This window comes from Xiphophorus maculatus, chromosome 10 (genome assembly GCF_002775205.1).
Source record: "Xiphophorus maculatus strain JP 163 A chromosome 10, X_maculatus-5.0-male, whole genome shotgun sequence".
Taxonomy (NCBI): domain Eukaryota; kingdom Metazoa; phylum Chordata; class Actinopteri; order Cyprinodontiformes; family Poeciliidae; genus Xiphophorus; species Xiphophorus maculatus.
The window spans coordinates 15,636,458-15,659,991 of NC_036452.1; the positions used below are offsets into that span (position 1 = coordinate 15,636,458).

The window sequence follows — 23,534 nt, forward strand, 5'->3', positions numbered from 1 at the left end:
TTCTTCATACAGGAGAAGATGTCAAGTCAGGGCTCAGATCTGCTCTGTTCTCAGACATCACAGACCGGCCACTCTAAAGACACTAAGGGCCTAAATTTACAATGTGACACCGGCTTCCCCCTGGGCAGCTATAAGCAGTGTCTATAGCAACCCTGAATTTCTCTTTTCTAGATTTACTACCACTATTCAAATGCTTAACTGCGGATACAATGATCCTCTAATCGCTGGGGATGGTTTTCCGCTGATTCGCCGACAGAAACAAAAAGAAAACACAGAAGTAAGAATACAAATAACTGCGATGGAGGTGTTTGAGCCCGCAGAGGAGCTGGTATATCTGTGGGAAAAAAAAGTGAAATAGTGCAGTCGATGGTATAGCCTAAAGGGAAAGAGATAAAAGAAAAAGCGCTTCCCTTTGAAATACAATCAGTGCACTTTTAAAAATGCTCGGATTTTACTGATCAAATAATTTAAATAAAATCTAAATGAGGATCAGTGAGCTGCGTGACTCGTAACTCAACCTATTACCGCGTTCATTTTATTATCGTGACTTCAGATACGTCTCACGCTAATATATTTTTTTTGTAACGCTATCATTATTAAACGCTTTTCTTAAATTAACAACAGACAACAGGTGTCAATAAATTAAATTTGACTGAGAAGATCCATACCAAATCCTCACAGGAAAGGGAAGAATAATTAGGGTTTTTTTAATTTATTATTTGTGTTTTTGTTTAATATTCCATTTTCTTCTTGCTATTGTGATTTTTACTAGCAGTAGAAGTGATATCAATAATAATAAATAATTTTTAAAAATAATTATTAGGTAAAAGACAAATTTTTGAATTAAAACTAAATAATATTTTGTTTGCTTTTCCAAGTGTTTTTCTAAAACTCTGTGCAAGCGGATCAAAATATGCAATATTACTGATAAATATTTAATATAAATATAGATTTATATTTTTTCCAATTCATACGTAGGAGAAAGTAACACAAAGTAATTTTCCTTTCCAATATCTTTTTTAATTTCTTTTACCCCCTTCTTCAAAAATGTTTTTTTTCTTAATGAAGCAATAAAATAACATTTCTAATTAATACTTCAGTAACTATTAATAATATAATCGGTATTTGACTAGAAAGAGAGAAAAACAACAACAAGGTTTTAAAGATTTCTTTAAATTCACAAACATTTTAAAACATCTGTTGCTAGGTACATTTGATTAAAATAATCAATAACCGCATTAAAATGGTTGCTACCGATAGTCAGTAATCAGCTACAAAAGACGTTTGTTATTTTAAGTCAGAACTCAGAAAACGTAATAAAACAATAACATTAGTGGAATCATCTCTTTAAAATAAATGCCTTCCACAATATTGATCAGGTTTTTAAATCATGTCCTTTTTCTTCAGCTGCAATCTATCTGACAGCAACCGAGATTAAATGAAGTTAAATTATCAGATTTGCATGAAAAGAAACAATTCCATCATGTTTGTTTGAGGCTGATATTTCATAAAAGAAGTTCATTTACTTTTGATTAGTGCAGCCGGGAATATTTATACTGAAATTAATTATCTAAATGCATTTTTCTAATGAAACTACAGTTGCTCACAATAAAATTTGTTCCCAGTCAAAGGGCTTCTGATTTCTTTCCCATAATCCTGCTTGCAAGCAAAGGCCGCCACAAATCAATGGTAAAAATTGCCATTGTAGATAAGCAATCTCCTAACAGCATACAAGCCCTATCCCACTTGGCACGCGCCACCAAAAGATCCCGCTGTAAGGAGCGATGCATCCCCAAAATCTTTGAATAACGCCAGAGTGTGTTAATGACCTTAAAGTGCTATGTTACAGCGACAATTAAACAGAGGGATCCCGGAGGTATCGGACGCCACCGTGTCACTGTCTGTGTACAGGCCAACACATCTCTCCCATCTCCATTTATTTCCCTAAGAAATCAGCGGGGCCACCTGGGCTTGGCATTGAAACTTCATTCATCTCCAGAAATGGATTCCAGTGGAGGGCAAAATCAAATTCTCATTTGCGAGGAAGGAAGAGAAAGAGAGGGAGTGAATGCAGGAGGTACCTGGGAACGCTCACCTCTGGGTGAACCCGCCGCATCTGATAGTTTTGCTATTTGTCTGTGACATTGACAGCTCTGGGGGAGATTAGGAGCCACCCTGCCCCTGCTTTTCTCCCACTTTGCATTCTGCCTCTGCGCCTCGTTACAGATGGACTGCCGTGCATTTAGCTTCGGCCGTTTTCCCTGGGTTTCATCGGCGAGCTCGGGCAGCGCCGACGGAGGGATGTAATTATATGCGGCGCAACAATAAAACAAAGAAAATGAGAGGGGAGCTGCATCAGAGGGCAAACAAACCAGGAGCCAAATAAAATAAATAAATAAAATTTAAAAAATCCCGGTGTGGGCTTTAGAGCGGGGGGGTGGGGGGGGGGGGTTCAGGCCGGAGATGAGAGTGATGGATGCTCTTCGGTTAAATACGTCCAAATCCCCCCTTCAAGCCGCTCTCTTGCAGGCCGAGTGAGTGAGTGTGTCAGGGAGAGTGTACAAGATTAATAGTGTAAACAGCGAGGGAGAGAGGGAAAGAAAGGCAGCCAGGAGAGAGGGAGAAAGAAAAGACTATCAGCATCTGCAGCAGCACAGTAGCCCTTGGGGAGTTGTGTGAACTTTTGAACCCCGATGGCGAACGTTCGCAGCAATGTACAGATCCCAGCGCCTGCCTCGTAACGCGTGAGCGTCCTTCTAAAACAGCACGCAGACAGCAACCGGAGCAGGAGAGGGGAAGGAGAGAGAAAGGAGGAGTGAAAGTCATTAACATATTCCTCGCTTGCTTGCAAACGAGGAGCCGCTATCCAAATGTCACAAAATCCATACACCAATGAACACGGCGAGAGATGAATCTCCAGGCAGATATTCTGACGATCAAATACAGTAAATGACCGTCGGAGTGGAAAGAAACTTTGTGATTTACGGTGGTTTTTCTGGGACGCCGGGGCCGATCCTTCACACATCTCTGAACAGACTGCAGACAGGTCACAGGTTGGCCAAACAAGCGGGTCAAAAGGTCAAAAGTTCAGTAAGTGGGCCGACAGCACGAAGAGGAAAAAAAAAAGGAGCTAAATTATCGGTAAAGAGGCCAGAGACAAATCAGAGACCAGGAGGAAAGACTGGAACTGCTACAGAACAGAGACATTTCAACGTTCTCTTTCTGCAAAATCTGACTAAGTTACAAACAAAAAGCCAGTTGGCACATTAAACACTGCAGATTAACCCACTAATGGCGCTTCAGTCTGTCAGATGGCTTCGTCATTTTCCTACATCACCAGCCAAGAGGGTCGGGCATGCACTCTCACAAGCGCTTCACTTTTAAATGGCTTTTCCAAGCTTCAGCCAAAATGACAGAGTTTAGATTTAATATTCTATTTACAAGCACGGTGTAATAATGTTGCTGTGCGTTGGCCCCTCATATTCAAATGAGAAATGGGCAACAGCGTGACATAAGTTCAAATTGGTTGTCCAACCCGCGTACTGGTGCCAGTAATTGGTTTAGGAAATTGGGCCGGCAGAGACAGCAGTCACAGTCCGGGTTGAACAAACGTCCCTGAAAGTATGACTTAATTAAACAACGAGTCAACTTAGAGAAGAAGAACTGTTAAGGATTATTTTAGTCAAAACGAATAATGTAAAGATGCACCATTAATGCTTCACTGGGTTGATACCAATAGCTGGTTTTCTTTGAGATCTAATTTGCTAATTCCAAATTTTATACGAGTATTTCATTTTCTTTGATAATTACAGATTTGAATCTAAGAGAAAATTTGATTACCCCAGTTCATATTAAACTTTAAAAATATATCAAAGTGCATGCTGTTGGTTGACGCATTTATAATAATTCATTAATTCAGTATTTGATGTTCCAGTAACAGATCGAAACCTATCAAAGGACAACCGGCCACTTGATTGTTGCGTCTCTAATCAGCTCCTCTGTCTGCTTATGGCACACGGTGCTTTTCAATATCCTTGTTACTCTCTACAAGTTGAAGAAAATGTTGTTATTAATTACTGGGAATTTAAACTAATTCAAAGTTGTAGCTTAAGGGTTTTTCTGAAATATAAATAAGATTGGCCAAAATGTCTTCACAGACAGAAACGTTTTGAATGTAAGACGAAATGGTTGAATCCCATTTCCCAGCATTTTCCTTCCCCATTAGAATCCTCCACTGAGAAATTGGATACTCCTCTTAAAGTCTGATCAGTTCTAGAGGATCACTGATTAGCAGACACTATTTTTTTACTTAAGAAGTAAAAATGAAATACAAAACATAACCCAGCAACATAAATCTGCACTATTGTAATTTAAATATATTTTGTGCTTTCAATCACATATTGGCAATATAAAAAAACTGAAAATATACTTGACAGTATTTGATCCAAATCTGCAGACTTAAACTATACTTAAAGACTAGCATAGCTGATGTATATTCATAATAAGAATGACTTGAGCATAGTAAAGTATGGCAAAATGTGTTATACTAAATACATTTTTCATTATGGTAATAAATCAAAATACATCAAACAAGTACAGTGTATTTTATATATATATATATAATATTTTAAAAACAGAGGTATGAAATACCATTTCCTCTCTTTTTTCATCTGAAAATGAGATTTTAAAAAATTGAAAGCAGTAAAGATTTACTTTTAGTACTTTTTATGAGTCAATAGAAGATTCAGTGAGTTAAATTTAAGACTTTAAACCCACATGAAACGCATAACATGATTTTAACTTATTTTAATGATAAAAAAAAAAGTACCTATTAGTTTATGCAAGCTATATAACCTTGTCAAGTTAAATTGGAGTGGCTCTGACGTGTGACTCAAGTTCACTGAGGTTATGTCACGTCAAGACAGACGTAGAGGAAGTAAAATGCCTACAAACAAAAAGTCAGTTTCAGGAGCAGAAACACTAGAGTTTGCAGAGAAGTCTGAATGTCTGTAGAAAAATTATTTTCCAGAGGGCTTCCCTGCAACATTGGGTTTGTAGTTCTGTCAGAGTAATAACATTCAAATTGCTCAGTCAAAACTGAAAATTATGAAACAACTATCCACAGTAGTTTTCTTTAAAAAGTAAAAGTGAAACTGGTTGACACAGGCAGGAACAAGGTCGAATCACCAAACCTACATAAAAATCACCTTAATAAATGTAATTCATATATCAAATATCCTGTCAAATCATTTCAGTTTTTGTTACTCGTTTCTTTACTTTTCTTCAAAGCTGTGAATTATTTTGCATACAAAAAACACTAAATCTTACCAGGTATTTTAATCTAGTTTCTCGTGCAAATATATTAGTACACTTAGACAAAACTAACTTACAAGTAACTTTTCAGCACGATAGGAGGTTGTTTAAAGTAAATTACTCCTTAATATTGATGAGAAAGAACTATTTCCACTGGCACATTATTTCACCTATAACATGGCAAAAATTTTGTTATACGTGAAATAATCTGCCAATGGAAATAGTACTTTTTTATATCAATATTAAGGAATGATTCACTTAAAAAAAACTCCTGGATTTTCTTGAAAAGTCAGTTAATTTGTCTTATTTCCACTAGAAACTACTTGGAGAAATTTGGTGTGTTCGCAGTGCAAATGCTTCCCTAAAAACGTCTGTTTTCAAAGGCTAAAAAATTCCACAAAAACAACATGGACAGTCGACTTTTAGGGCTAAAAATGAGGATCATTGGGTAAAATGAGATTCAGCTTTTAATGTTCAACAGGGAGAGACTAATACAGGATCATAATTCATAAGAAAATCATAAACCTTAAAAGGTTTAACAATCAAATATGAATCTCACTTAGTGAATTTTAAGATGAAAAACAAAATAAAAAAAATGTTTTTCAGAATACATTTTGATGGCTTCAATCACACCTGACTAAATCCCAGAAACCCACCGATCACGAAGAGGTAGAGCGACACATCGAACGTGCCATCTTTTTCTGCACGCCTCTTGAAACAAAGCTCCTCCCGCGGCGCTCTGTCACCGCCGCTGCTTCACAGCAAACATCCCGCAGCCCCCAGCAGAGCTCCCCAATCAAAGAAAAACAAATAGGCCATTTTGACTTCGTAAACTTGACCTGCAAACAGCATGAAGGGGCTAAAAGTCCCACATCTCCAGCTGTCTCCTGGGGTCTGTTTGTGTCTGTGTGAAGGGGCGTCCACACGTGTTAAAAGAGCTCTTTCACGCCAGAGGGGGGAAGAGGAGAGCTTGTGCATGTACTTGTTTATCTATGCATAATGTGCTGGAATGGTTATGTGATGGAATAAAAATTCCTTAAAACGGGGCGCGAGACCCCAAATCGGGGCTGCCACGACGGGAGGGTGGGGAGGGGTTGGCAGACGGAGCTGGGGTGAGGCTGCAGGCGCGGTCGGGTCACGGGTGCGGTCGGCGGGTGAAACTCAGTTCACATTACCATGCAGACACCCGGGCTAACAAAGGAGGCTCCATCTGTTCCTGTCAGCCATTACAAATCTGGTGTCACCCAGTCCACTGAAGACAACAGGCCACTGCATCTAATCAAACGGCGCAGGCTCCTCCTGTGTGTAAAAGCAGCCATCGACTTCACACTCACTCACTCACTGGTTAGGGGAACGCAGTGCGGCGAAGGCAGGCAGTCGATCACCGCAGCTCATACATCCTCCCGGTCACAAAGTCTCCATTGTGTACAGTAGACTCACATAAAATCGAATGATTAAACGCGAAAAAGAGCTGAATCAATCACCATATCAGCCCCCGAATAAATCCTCATGGTTTTTAGTCAGGAAAAAAGAAAAAAAAAAAGAATTTTAATCCCAAATTGTCATCGTGCATAGCTGTCGGTCCAGAAATGATCTCATTAAGAACTCATGTCATTTTTTTCCCCACTAACACCCCCTCTTCCTCGGAAACAGACCGCCCTGCAGAAACGCCTGAGCCATTTCTTTCGGTGAACACAGGATGAACTATGAACTCCGCATGCCCTTTCAGTAAGGACACAGAGCGCTCCCTACGCCAACATGGCTGCTGCCTCCGAGCGCTAACAGACCCGCTGCTGAGACGCATTTTTTAAGACAAAATGTTTCAATTAATGTTCGATCAGCAAAATAAAACAAACAGGAAACTTGTTCCAATTTGAGAGAAAATAAAAGAATAAGCATATTTTTTTGCGCTAGACGAATAACCATTCCTCACATTTAGCACATAATAGCACGACACTGAGCTTTAAGTATCTCACACCATATCAACAGACGGCGCAATTTGTAGTTATCAGAACAGCCTTAAGGGAAACTTTTCAGCCTTGTATGGTTCGATTTTATTTGCTTCCCAAAGGAAATCTCTCCTTATTTACTCTGAAAATTTTAAAAAAGAAAAATGGTCATTATTGTCTAGTCTAATTGTGCTCTATCCTCACACCATCTGTTGTGATTTATTTATTTTCCAGCGAGACAAACAGTAGTTTCTCTTCCGAAGGCAGAGAAGTTCATTAAGCCGTTTCCAAATAAGGGATCAGGCTTGACTCAACCCAGCTGGCGTTAACCAACGGCATCCAAAAATGACTGGAATTATTCTTTTTCTTTTTTTTTTTTTAATATGAGGAAAATTCCTCGCTCATCCAGCTTTAGTAAGACAAACAGCAGAGGTGGACACCTGAGGCCGCAGAGTCCATAATGCCCACCTGCGGCGTGTCACGTCAAGGGCTATTAGAGTCAGAAATACTAAAAGTCTGAATGAGAGGGTGGCAGGATGGAGAAAGGAAGATAGAGGGAAAGATTGATAAAAGGGAGAGGAGGGATGGAACACACATGGCCCCTCAGGTACAGTGTTGTATTTCAAACCCGGTTGGGAAAGAATAGAAGGGCTGTGGGTCAATAAATCACTGCATTAGCCTGCAGCTACAAAGCCTCCACCATGTGTGGGCTGCCTCCCACTAGCCACACACACAAGACGCACAAAGGACAAAACCAGAAGCTGAGGGTTTTGCCACAGGAGGGAGCTCTAGGTCACCATTCAGGTCTGTGTGACCCACCAGCATTTCTCCAGGTACACGAAGAGGCCAGGGGGGAGAGAGGAAGAGGAATCAGGGAGGAGGAGTCACCGATGTCATCGGGCAGAGAGGTAGGAGAGGAGTTTCACACGGGGTGGTCTGCCTTTTTTCCCCCCATTCTCTCTTAATTTTTCACATTTAGAGGATGCGCTGCAATATGCAACGAAATGATCCACCTGCTCTTCCTGCGGTGAGGAGCAGCTTCGACAACAAGGATAATGAACTAAAGCCGTGGCTTTCTCAGAGGAGAAGCGTATCGCCTCCTGGCACACCAACCCATTCTTCTTCCCATTCAATTTGTAGCTTTTCCATTGAAAACACATTTACACTAATTATATAGGTTGTACCTCTATGAATTAGAAAATCCTGCTATATAATTCAGCTGAAAATTACTGAGAATGTGGTATTGTAATAAAATATTCGCCCTCTTTCAGATTTTTTTTTTTTTTTGCTTTTGTGTTTTTGCCAAACTTAAATGTGTCAAATGCTCATTAAAAGACGCTTCTAAATACAAACTGCATTTTTAAAGTTAATTCTTTTTAGAGGGGAAAAAGGCTAACCAAATGGACATGGCTGAATGTCCGAATGTGAAGAAAACAATTGCACCCTAAACCTAACAACTGGTTGTGCTGCTCTTAGCAGCAACAACTAAAGTCAACTATATCAAAAACTGGCAGCGCCGTGGAGAAAACCTGCTGAATTATTTACATTCAGCCACGATAAAGAGATTCCCAGCATGAACAGCCTGTTCAAGCTGATTTCACAGCATCTCAAGCAGATTTAAGACCGGACATTGACTAGGCCACTGTAAAGCCATTCAGAGGTAGACTTGTTGGTGAGCCTTGGATCACTGCTGCATAACTCCAATATAACTGAGTGCCTGGTCATGTGCAGACGGGTAGACATTCTCCTTCAGGATCTTTTAGTTACATCGATCCATCAATTGCAGAAAATCACCCTAAAGCAGCCCCAGACCATCACACTACCACCACCATGTTTGACTCTTAGTATGAGTATGTTAGTTTTACTCCAGATGAGACGTCTATCAACACCTAAAGTTCCCAAAACACCTAAAGTTTTGGGAATATTTTCCCAAACGTCTTGGGGATTGTAGAGATGCTTTGAAGGAAACCTCAGCTGGACCTTTGTGTTCTATGTGGTCAGGAGTGGCTTTGGTCTTAAAACTTTCCCATGAGGCCATTTTGACCAGTCTTTTTCTTATTATTGAAACATAAACATTGACCTTAACTGGCCCCAACTGATGCCTGCATTGCTAAAGCTGTGGTTCTGGGTTCTTTTGTGACCTCCTGATTCACTTTTGGAGTAGTTTTGGTTCTCCTGGGAAGGCTCATCTGTTCCATGTTTTCTCTGTTTATTCATAACGGTTCTCACTGTAGTTCTGTGGAGACCCAAAGCTTTGGAAATAACTCTACAACCCTTTCCCGAGAGCTAGACGTATACAGATAAACTGGCTGTTTATGACCAGTTCTTGACTTTCTTCTACTTCTTGTTGTCAAACAGGTTTGACTGAAATGATTTCTTGGTTCTACGGGTCTGGCACTCATCACACCTGAGCATCTGTAGTGAAACTAAACCCATGTAACAGATAATTTATGATTTAACACAGGGGTAAACCATAGGGCCATTGCTGGTTTGTATAGTTTTTTTTTCATTGATAAATTAAATCATCATCTAATATTGTATATTGTATTGTAGATTCAATACACACACAGTGTGGCTCATATAGTTTGGAGTTTGGACTAAAACTCAGAATTCAGTTTCTAAGGGATATTTCATATTACATAAAACTAATGAAAATGACTAGTGTAGTCCATTACTGCATAATATTTAACATTTTTGAATTAAATTGCTTAATTAAGTTAGCTTTATGTGAACTAACTTATTCAGCTGCATGACGGTTTTAGGCCTAGAATTGCTTTCTACTGCTCAACTTTATTATTTTTAACTAACATATGAAAATAAAGGTCTCTGAGTTCAGGCCTCTCACACACCAGGACACTTACAACGAGTCAGAACCAGAACTATTGTGGACTCACACTCTGGGACTCCATCATCCTGGTAGTCCGACACTGAGGCGTCGTCTGAAGGGGCAGAACGTCCCAGGCTGGAGCTGCGGTTGTCATCAGAGCCCTCATCGTCCCTGTAGTCAACTGAGCAACATGTGTGTGAAAAATAAGACAAAGGACCATGTAGAGTAGAAACATTTTAATGACAGGGATTAACATTTTACTCACATCTTGCTGGGAATTCCTGTGGAAGCCTGAAAAAAATGAAAGAAAAAAACAAAGCAAAATTCAAATCAAAGGCTTGTTTTGTAAATTGTTTGTGCTTTTTATATTTTGTAATGCACGACAGAAGCACAACTTCAGAAATTCAGTAAATATTGCTTCCTGTGCTGTGCACCACAAAGCCACAGGCTTTCTGTAACACAGCTGAAGCCTTTTCCCCTGCAGTGCAGACAACACAAGTTTCCGGAGTCGGCTAGCAGAGTTCATGCAAGAGTTTCACTTTTTGTGAAACTCTTGTGTTGTTCCTGGAGAATGTACTGTACATGAAAGCAAAAACAAGATTCAAAGATCAGAGTAAAAACAGGGATTGTTGCATGAGGTCTTTAGCAAAAGTAAATAAGAACGGGGGGTTGATGTTGGTGTCATTAGATTAAACGAGTTCTTTCTAATTCAGACTGTATTCAAAGCAATTGCTGCCCGAGTCACAATTTTCTTTCTGCATTAAGAGCAAATGTTCAGTAATGGTGCTGTGAAGTTACATCGTCACACTTCAGCAGCTCAGTGTCTGCGCCTCTAGTATTGGATAATTTCAGGATGTATAAGCCTACCTTGTATGGACGACCAGGAAGTTATTCAGCAGGACCTTCCGCGTTTCTGCTGCGCTTTCACTCAGGCTCTCATCCTCAAGGATCTCCGTCACAAACAACTCGCAGTCTGCGGAGTAGAAACATTAGAAGAAGTGTGTAAGGAGGGCCACATTTGGAACAACATTGGACTATTTTAAGAGTGCAACATCTTTGTTCTGAGGAAATGTTCAAAGGTAGCAAAGGCTCAGCAAAACTTGCTGCAAAGTACATTATAAGTATTTGCCTGTTTTTACATGGAGATAAGATTCTGGTTAGTTGATTCAGGTCAGATGTTATTAGTCGGAGCCTGTATCTGGAGTAGATAGAATAGAAGAAGAATCTCACAAAAAAACAACACAACTTGAAAATTGGTGTTACAGACACTGTTTAATCTGACTGAGCCTGAACTATTCACCAAAGAAAGATGAATAAAAATGTTTCGTTTTTGATGTGAAAGACTGACTGAGACATACCAAACAGACCTGCAGCTTTAACTGCAGCAGAACGTGGTTCTAAGTGAACAGGGTAGTGATTCAAGTGGTTCAAATACAAAAACACAACTTTCATTTGTAAAGAACTTAAAACTCTTGATTAATTTTCTTCCACTTCACAACACAATAACACAATGTGGTTCTGGTTGACATCTTGCTGACGTTTGTCTTGGTCTTGAAGCATCTTAGTTGGTCAGAGTTTCTTAATGACTTCACAAGCTTCAGAAACTCTTATGCTTCATTAATGTGTCATTTAAACAATTATCTAACACATATTTCAGTCCAGGCAGATCTCCGTTATACAAATACTGCATCCATTGATATTGGGGTAATGATCAGTCTAATTTATAGTACAATCACCAATTCTTTACATTTTGTTTTGAATATTAATTTTAATGTTACATTGCTTTCCCAATAGAGCACAACAAAGCCTTCCACCTCTGTTGTCAACCTGGTGAAAATGTGAAAAAGCCTCAAAACTACTAGCATAACATAAGATTATGCTAGTGAAACATCTTATCTTGCACTAGCATAATCTCACACACACAAAAAAGAAAAATCCGACCTTTATTTTGACTATATTTATCAAAAAGAAAAAAAGAGTTACTGTTTTAAGCCAAATACCCACCGAGGACCAATAATTCTATAGTTGTCCTATAAAATTATTGTAAAGAGAATATGTTTAGGATTTCTCCTTGATTTTTCAAGTTAATCTCAGTAAAAAGAAATTTATTTTATAATCTATCGCTTTTTGATTTTCTTAGATATAAATGTGATTGTAACACTTAGGCTAATTTCCCCCACCCACACTTCAAAATGGGAGAAACAAGAAAATATGTCAAAAATGGTACATACGTGTCGTTCTCCATAAATCAAGAATTTGCTACAAGAAGAAAAGCAACTTGCCTAAACTTGCTGGTATCTAGAGTCAGAGCAATTATTATAAAAAATGTAAACAACTGAAACGGTGACAAACAATCCCTAAAGTGAACCCCAGTTTATCTGTCCACAAGGTGCAGTGGGAAGAGTGGCATCTCCAAGTCTCCACTGATTTAAGGATTTTGAGCACATTGTTACCAGAGGTGCCAATATTAGCTGTGCTTAGCTATTTTTTATGTTGCTTAAATAGGGGAGAAAACGGAACCAGTTTCTTTCTCTGTTGTATTAAAACCAGTTTCGACCTGGAAGGTTGTATCACAAATACACACAAGACTCTTCTTTATGATGATGAAGTCAAACAAGTCGGTCCAGATCATTTATCTGATTCAATTTTTTAAGTCCTCCACCCCACATTACACAAATAAACTTGCAAATGCAAATGACCCCCAAGAGCGCTGCGCCATCTAGCTTGGCACCACATGCAAATGTGGTGAATGCCGACTTGATGGGGGCCGCTTACTGTATGTGACGGCTGAAATAGAGAGGTGAACTTGATGGTAAAACTTTGATACAAAGTCTGCTTCTGGTGAAGACAAGGCTTTTGTCAAAGGAAGTCGCTCTCAAATTCATTTAACTTTCTTTGAACAAAACCTAAAAAAAATTCAAGTTGTTTTTGTTGAAATAATTCTACCTCCTCATACTGTACTCATCAACAATTAGATTTAAATAGAAACAAAGTTGGTGACAGCATATATTTTAACAGGAAATGAAGACATTACCATCCAAGAGTCTCCGGATCTCGTGTGGGATTGTACCCATCCCTGGTTTTGCCGAATGCGATGCGCACTAGTTGAATCAATACTCCTGTTCTGTCTTTCAAATCCTTGATGACTTTACCCCAAAAAGCTAACCAGCTTCAGCCAACCTCTGACATGCTGCTACAGCTCCCCCGAGGAACGACAGCCTGGTACCGGCAGAAAGATTCAAACCATCAACTGGCACACCAGCTAACCACCTGAGTCCTCCTGCACTGAAACTAGACTTCCGTGCATGCATCTAGATTTGCACATGGGGAGGAGCAGGTGCACAGACTTCCTCTGCATTTTGGTTCCCCAGAAGAGACGTATGAAGGTCTGATTCATAGTGAGAAAAGGTTTCTACATTACAGCGCCATAAAAATCTTGCCTGTTGTTTGTGATTGCTTAAGAGTAAACACAAATATGTACAAAAATATGTACATGCGTGTGTACCTAAGGGGAATTCAAAATGTTAAATTGTTCTTTAAAAAGACTAAATACTCAAACCAGATTTCCTGGTGGAGGTTCTGAGGAACTGCAGCGGTAAAAGCATTTTCATATTTTCTACCATTGGACCTCTACGAGATGTGGTTTTCTGGAAACAAATTACAGCAGGAGAAAAATACCTAATTAATAACTAGTGTTCTTTAGCAGGACAAATACCTGAAACATACAGCCAGAGATATGATCAATCAATAAATTAACGGATAGTTATGTTCTAGAATTAGAGCTGTACAATCTATCAAATCGCAGTTGTATATCGTCACCTTCCTACACTGGCCTAAGTCATTTTTTGCCAAAAGTGATTTTGGCAAAAACAACAACAACAACAAAACACTCCTTTTTTTATTGCATTAAGAAGTAAAAAATATTTTTTAGGTAAAAAATAAAATCACTTTTGGCAAAAAAAAATTATTCAGACCATTACTTTAGGAAGGTGACCGCTACAAGTAAATCTTTAATGGATGACAATAATCACCCTGGAGTTTCATAATGAGCTTATTATAAAATGTAGCCCATAAAAAAACAAAACAACATATTTTAAGTAGTCAGGTTCATTTCAATGAATTCAAGTCTCATTGAAAAGTCTCAAAGATTCACTACACAGAGAGTGATATATTCCAAGCATTCATTTTTGCTAATTTTGATCAGGGATGTCCAACCTGCCATTCAGGAGCCTTTTGGATAGATTTTGTGCAGCCACTGAACGCAATTCAAAAATGTTACAGATTTGGTCTGCCATTTTAGATGTTTCATACTGTTTTTGTGTAGTTGTTTCTTTTACATTAAATGTAAAGTGTAACAAAAAGCACATATCTTTTAGGGAGCCATCTTTCTACACTTATTTTAATTTTACTGTAAGTATAGCCACAAACATGCAACAGTTTATCTCAAAAGCTGACTGGGGATCACTCAATCATTCAGTAGACTAAATACATCAAGTGTTTCCAATAAATGGTGACCCAAAATGAACTGTACTCAGCCACAGTCATACCTTTTAGAGGGGCTGACATTTCTGTATTTAAAATATATATTTTTAATTCACATATGCATGTCTTGTGTTTTTTTTTTTTTTAGTTTTACTACCTCCAAGTCATAGCCATTAAAATTAACAAACACTTTGAAATACATCACCCTGTGTGTAATTAAGCAATAAAACAAAACGCATTTACTGACATAAATCAACTGCTTAATGGTATTATAAGTTATTGAGATGTATTGATGATACAATCAATTTGAAGTCAAGGCCTCAGCGGGATTGTTTCATAATAGATCACCTCACTGACCTTTTCCTAGTAACTTCCTACTCCTTTGTTGACAACGTTAAGTAGTTTTACAGTTTGTTAATATGTAGTGAATCATTTTAATTACACTGAACTTTAACTCCATTGACAACTAGCAGCTTCCAGTTTAAACGAGTAACGTTTTTGTAATTTTGGCTAGTCACATCATTAGGAAACACTTTTTACAGTCTCGTCACCAGTTAGAAAATAAACAGTAACTTGGCATCATTATACTTACTTTACTCCAGCTTACTTCGTCACACCTGACCTCGCAGAAGCAGAAAGTATCCGATGATTTGCACCTTTATGCTAATATTAACGTGGTGGTGGGCGGTTAGCTAGTTAGCTTGTTTAAGTTAGCTTGTTTAAGTTAGCTTGTTGACTTATGAAGGCAGACGACGTTCTTCTTTGAAAGCTTACGTTCAGAATAAGTTGAATTGTTTTCATCTCGAGTTAGACTAAAAATATATACTTTGAAAATAGCTTCTTTTTTTTTTACATTTTTATTTCTCTCGGAATAGCCTTAGGGGGGAGAGCGGAAGAGAAAGCGGCATTTAAGTACCCCATGATTTTTGAACGTTTTGATATGGTAAAAGCAAAAATTTGATTTTACAAACTTTGTACATAGACAGTAAGAGCCTTAAATAGAAAGAATAAGGTTTACTTTTGCTTCTTCCGTTATAATATTGTTCATTTCTTAATTGCTTGTCTTGTTGCCGTGTTAGTGGTTTTGTTTGATCAAAGCAGGTCTTTCTTGTAAATGAGATCTTAATGCTCAATAAGACAACTTATACTGTATAAATAAAGTTCAAATTAATTTTATATATATATATATATATTTACAATAACAATAAAAAAAAGCACGCTGGTTACATTACAATGTCCGTTTGCTGCATTCAAGTACACAAGTTCTCAAAAGTTGTCAAATCGTGGAACACCGCATCGTGTGCAATTACTGTTACAACCATAAACAATAAAGATAATCTTTATAATAATAATTTTAATATCATAACAATCCTTATTATGTCTTTGGTTACAACACTTACTATTTATGTTAGTATAATATTAATAATATTATTACAAAGGACATTTAAAGTCCAGCACTCTGTATCACTTTTTAAACTGCTAGGAAATACCTTAGGTTAATAAAATAGTATTTTAAACATATTAATTTTACATAGATAACTGCCAATAATTAAAAGATCAGAACCAACAAAAATATACAGATGTTGTATCATTTTAGAGGTTACCTGTCATTTGTGCTAGTTATAATTTTACTGGATTAAATTTCTTCTGTTAACACTTAAAACTATGGTGTATGCATTTGGTTTGGAAAATGTTATAAGATACTTAAAGAGTTGAAAAACAACTCTACTAAAATGTAATGCATTCAATGGTGCTTTGCTAGATTTAAATTATTTGGGGAAGTAATTAAAAATACAATTAGATTTACATGTGTTTGTATACAGTGAATTATTTGCTTAAAGAAACAGCAGAATGCTGCATCTGAAATTTCAACATGTTTTCAAATAAGGATTAAATAAAGTTATGGAATATAGAGCTGTCCCAGGTTAAATATGAGAAATAAATACCAGGATGAGGTTTACATGTTAGTAGGCTGTGTAATAATCCATGATTTATGATACAGTTGTTGCAAATATTGCACAGTTAAAGGTTATTTTATAAGTAAACACAATATCTTTTTTGAGTGGATTTAATTAATCCTGACTCCTGCTGCTTAAATTTCGTACATCTTCAGATTCAGCAGAAATAAAACTGACAGGGATGTTTCAGACGACACGTAAATGCACCGCCACCAAAGTGGTTCCTCACTGCACTTGACAGGGCGTGGATTAATAGTTACGATTACTACTGGAGGGTGAACTACAATGAATTGAACCAGCCGGGGTTTTTAAACACACAATTGACCCTTGCAGAGGAGGCAGTGGTCATGGAAGCAGTACATAACAGCAGAACCGGTGGCCCTGGCTATTGTTTTATTGATCGTGTATTACTGAGACACAGGAAAGAAAGCAATCAAGTAAATAAGTCTCAATCCTTCTCTGCTGACGTTGGCAGTGTGCATCACTCACTGATGGATGCATGTAGCAAAAAAGTGATCACTTAAATAATGGTCAGTGCCTTGCAAATGTAAACATACAGTTGTTAAGCCTGTTTGTTTGTGATTTTTGATATCACAACCTCAAACTTTAATTGGGGTTTTGCGTGACAGCCAGATACAATGTAGCATGTACTTATGATTTGAAAAATAAAGTGATTTTAACTTTTTTTTTTTTTTTTTACAAACAACGATATAAACGTGTCCGATGCATATGGATTCAGACCCTCTACAAATCCATTGCACATTCCCTTTTTCAGCGGCAAATATTTCCTGGTATCTCCACTACATTTGCACACAGAGTGATCGTCTTTGCCCACTCTTCTTTGCAAAATAGCTCAAGCTCAGTGAGATTGGATGGGAAGCATCTGCTAAATCCTAAATCATACGATTGCAGCTCTGTCTGTTGTTGTTCTGCTGGAGAGTCTAGCAGGTTTTCCTCTTCACATCAAGCTTCTCTGTTGCACTCCCACAGCATGCTGCCACCACTGCCATGTTGGTTGGTGTGTTCAGGGTGTTCCACAACATATTTTGTATGGAAACCTAAAAACCCAGTGAATGTCTAATCTAAGCAGAGCACATTTTTCCATGTTATCTGTATGCCCTTTATAATTTATGGCATTTTGGAGTTTTTATGGTGTTAAGTTGCACAAAATTCGAGACCAAACTTCAGCTTTAAAAGAGAACAAACACAGCTTTAATTAACATTTGCAAATGGAGAAAACATACAAAGCTCACATCTCAGTGAGAATCGGATGAGTTCTGACTTGGGGCTGAACGTCCCCTCATTTACATAGGATACATCACACATTACTTAGCCACAACCCCTGGCTCAAGTGTCAGGTAAAAATCTATACGTTACTTATCTGTAAGTTTCAGTCGAGCAGGGTTGCATACACATTCACAGCTCAACTTTAGGCGTTTCTCCAAAAAGGCCTCTCAGCTGATGGCTAAACAGATACTAGTAACTGAACTTCTACAAACTAGGCTTATCACCTTAGCCATGTCTCACATTTCTAACTGCTGAACACCCTGTTCTTCACTTATTTGAGGAGGGTCAGAAGAGCATATGTCCTGTTGAGCTGCAACTGAGTGCAAACCTTTAATAGAAACATCATAAAGTGTACATTCAAATTTATTTAAACTTTGTTACTAAATTTTTTCCTTCACAATGGCCTTAACACTAGCCTACCTTAAATGACAGATTTGTGGAGTGAAAGACTTAATACTTGCCCCATCAACAGACAACAAGAACACTGCTTCATAATTAGGGTAAAAATGTTATATTTGACTTATTTTGTAGGGGTTTTTTATGTAGAAGGTTGTCTCATGAAGGCCTCCTTCCTTGTCACTTCCCAACAGGAAGCCAAGGGGTCAGGGTGAGTTTGAATCGCATGTCGGGATTGTCCCCACGCTGACCTGCGCCTGACTGGCCTCCCAGCAAAAAGCCCCTGTGAAGGTAAGAGGAACTGGGGTCCCCTCCCCTGCAAGAGAGGTTCCCTCCCCTTGACAGCTCCACAGAGCCCCAGCCTCCTGCCTGCTGGGCTGGCCCCCACATAAGAAAAGGGAAGCTCTTTGTAATCCAACGGGGATTACACCACCCAACAATGCGCCACTGAAAGAGCGACAAAAGCCCTGTATCAAACGCTGCTGAGGGGGAGCACGGCTATGATCTCCCACTACTACCAACACTGACTCCTCAGCCACCTCTCATCTCCCCAAGAGCCCTCCCCCTCACCCCCCATGCTTCTGTCCTCCTTCTGCCCTCTTCATCGCTGGGATCTGGCCTTTTATCAGCGCATTCCTTTTCATTTGCATTGCAGCGTGGGGAGGGATGGCAGGTCTCTCTGATCTGATAGCGCCAGGAGAGAGAGAGAGACAGGAGGATCCTCAGGGCATGATATGTGCATCCTGCTCTGCAACACACACACACACACACACGCAAAAACACCACGCTGCATTCTCCAGATAGGCAGGGACCTTTCTGCAGTCTAGAGGGACAAATAAAGCACTCATGCCTGTCTTTAAAGGTCTGTTTGTCTTTATTTTAAAGGGGAAAAAAACTACAAAGTCAAGCGAGTCTGACATGTGGAAAGCTTCAATTAATTCTGAATGTGACTCATTTACACATTTATTTAAATGTGTCTGTCATAAACGTTTGCATTGCTCAAGGGAATAAAAAGAGGCGTTTTGCCAGAAATTCCTCTGGTGGACTCTCCTCACTATTTACTTGGCCTCTGGAAGCAGCTGATTCCACTGGACTTTATTTAGGGGTATCAGAGAAAAAGGGACAGAATGTACACCACATGTTTAGATTTTTAACTTCCACTTCACAATTTTGCACCGTTTCATGATGGCATATCACAAAAAAAAATCCCAATAAAATACATAGGTTTGTGTTTGTTAGTTTGTGGCAAACTGAAAAGTGTGAAAAAGATCTAAAGAGACTTTAAATGTCTTAAAAAACCTAAAATTTCCCATATAGGGACTTAAATTTCCTCCATTTAGCTCTTAAATTAGTACATCTGTTCATTCCTCGCTTCTTCCATTGAGTTTTCCATTCATTCTCTGTGTTGTAGTCCTGAAGAATCTCTTCTCTCAGCGAGTCTTGCTCAAGATGGTGCCATGAATATATTCAGTTAATTAATGCCATTTTCCGCAAGAAGTTAGAGGAGAAATTAAAAGACAGATGTTAAGAAGTTGAAATTATACCAAGTAGAATCCAGTGCATGGCTTACTAAACCCTGGACAAAATGCAGAAAAGTTCAAGCAAGGTGAACACTTTGCAGGTCTGTAATGTGATAAACTTTAAGATTGTCTTTATTTAGGCTTAAATGTTACCTTAATGTTTAAAGAATCAATATGTTACCAAGACACCCATAGCTAAACTCGCTTTACCAAAGCAATTACTGTATTTTAAGGGATACCAGAGTAAAAGGGGTGGACATGGATGTACAATTTACAGAATTTTGGTGGTAAAACCTTTTAAAACTATGAATAATTTTCCTTTCATTTCACAGTTATGCACTAGAAAACCCAATGAAATAACTGGAGGTTTGAGCTTACAACAAAAGTTCAAGTGTTACGTATTCTTTGAACATTTGATGTGTGAAAAGCCCTTAGAAATAATCCTGACTGGTTCATCTTAAGTGTGACATTAATTTACTAATTTATTTTTTACAAATTACGTTTGTTGTAAATGTTTGCTTTACTCTTGCAGGTAAAAAGAGGCAGTTTACTTTTCGGATATCCTCTAAATCATTGTGCTCCCTGACCCGCCCGTTGCTCAAACATATGTCAGTGTAAAGGAGGGGAGGCTTTTGCTGCAGCAACGTAAAAGAAAGACAAAAAAAAACAACCTAGAATGATAGATGGAGGACACAAAAATCTGAGCCTTCAACCTGCCTCAAATTGACTGACTTGGATTGTTACCACAGCTCAGATCAATGTTAGCCCTGAACGCGTTGAATGGAAAATCATTCGGATTGTATTATGTTAGAATATATGAGCCATTTCAAAATATTAATTCAGCATTATTTGAGGTGTCTGTTAAGGATGGCAGTTAGAGCTCGCACTGCTTTGACACGACTGGGCGATTACACACCTCTATTACACGTGATGTATGAATGTGTGAGAGGGGCCTATTTTTCATGACCAAGACATTGTCCCTGGAGGGAGGTGAGAATACGGCTCCCCCTGAACTACTGGCCGGCTGCAACCCGAGAACAGAGAGGGGAAGAAGAAGGGGAAGAGCAGCACAATTGGTATTGGTGGAAACTGCGAAGACATGTCTGCATTTTGCTTGCCGCTCCCCCCTGTCCAGTTAATTGGAATACAAAGCAGAGCAGGGTCGATGGGAGAGCGGCGGTGGCGAAGATGAAGAGGAGGAGGAGGAGGAGGAGGTGTAGCCGCTGTCTGTCTCCAGCAACCTTCACTGCTCGCTGGAAATTGACTGTGGAAGCAGCAAGCGAGACCGACACACTGTCACTGGTAAAATGAACTGTCACCTTGCATTTCTCAACCTCCTGGCAGCGTCGAATTGGCGGCTTTGAACCATGTGACGTGACACTGATTGAGTTCTGGTTTTCCCCTCCTGGGCTCCAAAGGAAGCAGGCCGCTTTTATACCAAGCGCGCAGGGCTCTCCACACAGAGAATCCCTTGCAAACGCTCACTCCTTCCTTCACCACCCCTCATTATTTCATTGTGCTGCTTCGTTACTCTGCTTCTCAGCTAGTCGTGTTGTTATTTATTCATTTTTTTCCCCTACTGTGTGCAGTCATAGAAGTCTGACAGGGACGCAGAGGAGGAAAACTATTAGGGGTAGCCATTTGGATCCTGGAGGCAATCCCAGGGAGTATTAAGACGTTAACCCTGGCCAAGTCACTTGTCTCTCTCAGTTACCGTGCTGATGGAGTGGGGAAAGGATCCAGTCGCAAGGGGAGATCCAGGAGACAGGAGCTTCGGGTCAGTTGCCGCTTCCAGGTCCAATCGAGCCTGACTTGAATGGGGGATGGTTGTCAGGAGCCTCCTTGGCTGGGCTTTAAGGAGGCTCAGCGCCAACACAAAGGGAAACAAACAGAAAGTGTGCCATTTCTACCCACACTGGACTCAGGAAGACTCACTAATATCTGTAAAAAAGTCAAATTCATATGTTTAATTAATGTAAGCATTTTTTAATGAACAAATATTGAACATTGTGACTTTCACATTAGTGGCAAAAATATTCACATCCCTTCTCATATGTTGCAGTAACATGGTGTGGTGTTTTATTGGAATTTTATGTGATGGACCCACACAAATTCATGCATAATTGTAAGAATTGTAATAGTTTAAGACATTTTGGTGAAAACTCTCCACACATTACTAGATTACTAGATTAAAAATGTCTTGTACATTTGAATTCAGCCCACCTGAGTTAAGACTTTGTCTGCAAATTACAGCTGCTAGTCTTTTATATCTTCCAGCTTTGTACACATCTATAGAGGCCAGAAGTCCTCCAGAATCTTAATGGAGAATTTTTATATTAGATTTAGGTAAACCGCCGTCCTAGCCTCCAGTTTTTGTGTGCAGCTCCTCCAGAGTTACCATAACTCCCTTGGGTTACGTCTGGAATGAATGCGTTCCTTGCCCAGTTTAGGTCCTCAGGTATGTTTTTCTAGAGTTTCAGTTTCATACATACATTTTCAGATGATGGATTGAACAGTGCTCTCTGATATGTTGTTTTATTATTTTATAATGTAATAAAGAAATTATTTCAATTAGATTCTATTAATCCAATTGTTTTTATCCGGATTACTAGATTATTTATTGCAGCATTCCTAATGTAGATCATGTATTTTTTCTTCCTAATTTGCTAATTTAATTAAAGTATTTAGAATGGCTATCAACTAAACAAATTGAAATTCTGAAATGATACGAAGTCCAACTCTGCATGACTTTATCGCATTTGATTGCAGAAGGACAAATGGTTTTGATCTAAAAATCCCATGTTTGATACCTGCCACTAAAAAACACCACCTCCGTGTGGCGTCTCTCAGATGACCAGCCCCCCTGTTATGCCATGAATACTGGATCCAGTTTCCTTTGAAGCCTTAGAGACCCCGCGGAGTGACATGCGACAGAGGAACTGGTAGAAATCCAAGGAAGTGAGCCTGGCAATAGACTTGTAAAAGAGCCTACAACAACTGCAAGCAGCGTGGGGTACAAACTGCACCAGGCTGACCTCACAGTGCAGAGGAGGGAAGAAGGGGGTGGAGGGCATGTGAGTGGATAAAGATGTGCAGGACATGCTGGTTTTTATTATCGCCCCGTTCATTCAGGTGTTTGTGGTTCTATTTGTGGGCGTACGCCGAGGAGGATGATTTCTCTTTTCTCTTACCGTCCTCTGTGTCTCTCCTTGTCCTGCGTCCTCCTCCATCAGAAAGCAAGGAGGCCCGGCGCTGATGGGAAGGTGAAAAACATCCTCTTCCTCCTCCTCCTCTCTCCCGGCTGAACATCTGTCTCCTCGGTGTTGGCTGCACCACCGACTCTGACACCTCCAGATGGAAAGCCTGCTGGGAGCGCTGAGGTATTACCTCCAGAGATGGCAGGGATCACACCCCTGGAAAGAAGTCCCACACTTGCTTTCTGCGCCGACTCCTTCTTCTTTTTTGCTGTTGTTGTTGGATCTGTCACTGCTCTCCATATCCGTTGTCACTTCCTGCCCCCTCAACCCCCAGCCCTGCCCTCTGCCTTTGTGGCGCGTCTGATGAGCAGGCTTTGGGCCTTGTTAAGAAACACATGACATCAAATGTCTGAGCCCTTCTACTAATTTACAGTAATGGGTCGTATGGTATTTCAACTGTAAATTCTATTCAAGGAACTGAATTAATTTTTAATACAGTTGTGAAAGAACTGCAGGCTCATGCAGATGTATTTCAAACGACCGCTGATTTCCATTTCCTAAATGCATGTTTTCCAGACGCCTTAAAAAGATTAAAGTTCACACAA

General features: G+C 39.3%; 1 protein-coding gene across 2 annotated transcripts in view; it reads right to left on the minus strand.

Annotated features, from left to right (window-relative positions):
* skap1 (src kinase associated phosphoprotein 1) overlaps positions 1-13,374 on the minus strand; it is a 44,574-nt gene extending 31,200 nt beyond the window's left edge. For both annotated transcript variants that reach the window (XM_023340605.1, XM_023340606.1), the window contains exons 1-4: positions 13,124-13,374; positions 10,957-11,062; positions 10,355-10,380; positions 10,157-10,270 (exon numbers count right to left, since the gene is read on the minus strand). In XM_023340605.1, the coding sequence (XP_023196373.1) occupies positions 10,157-10,270; positions 10,355-10,380; positions 10,957-11,062; positions 13,124-13,163 (286 nt within the window). In that variant the 5' untranslated portion in view covers positions 13,164-13,374. The remainder of the gene's footprint in view (positions 1-10,156; positions 10,271-10,354; positions 10,381-10,956; positions 11,063-13,123) is intronic.
* Between the last annotated feature and the right edge of the window lie 10,160 nt (positions 13,375-23,534).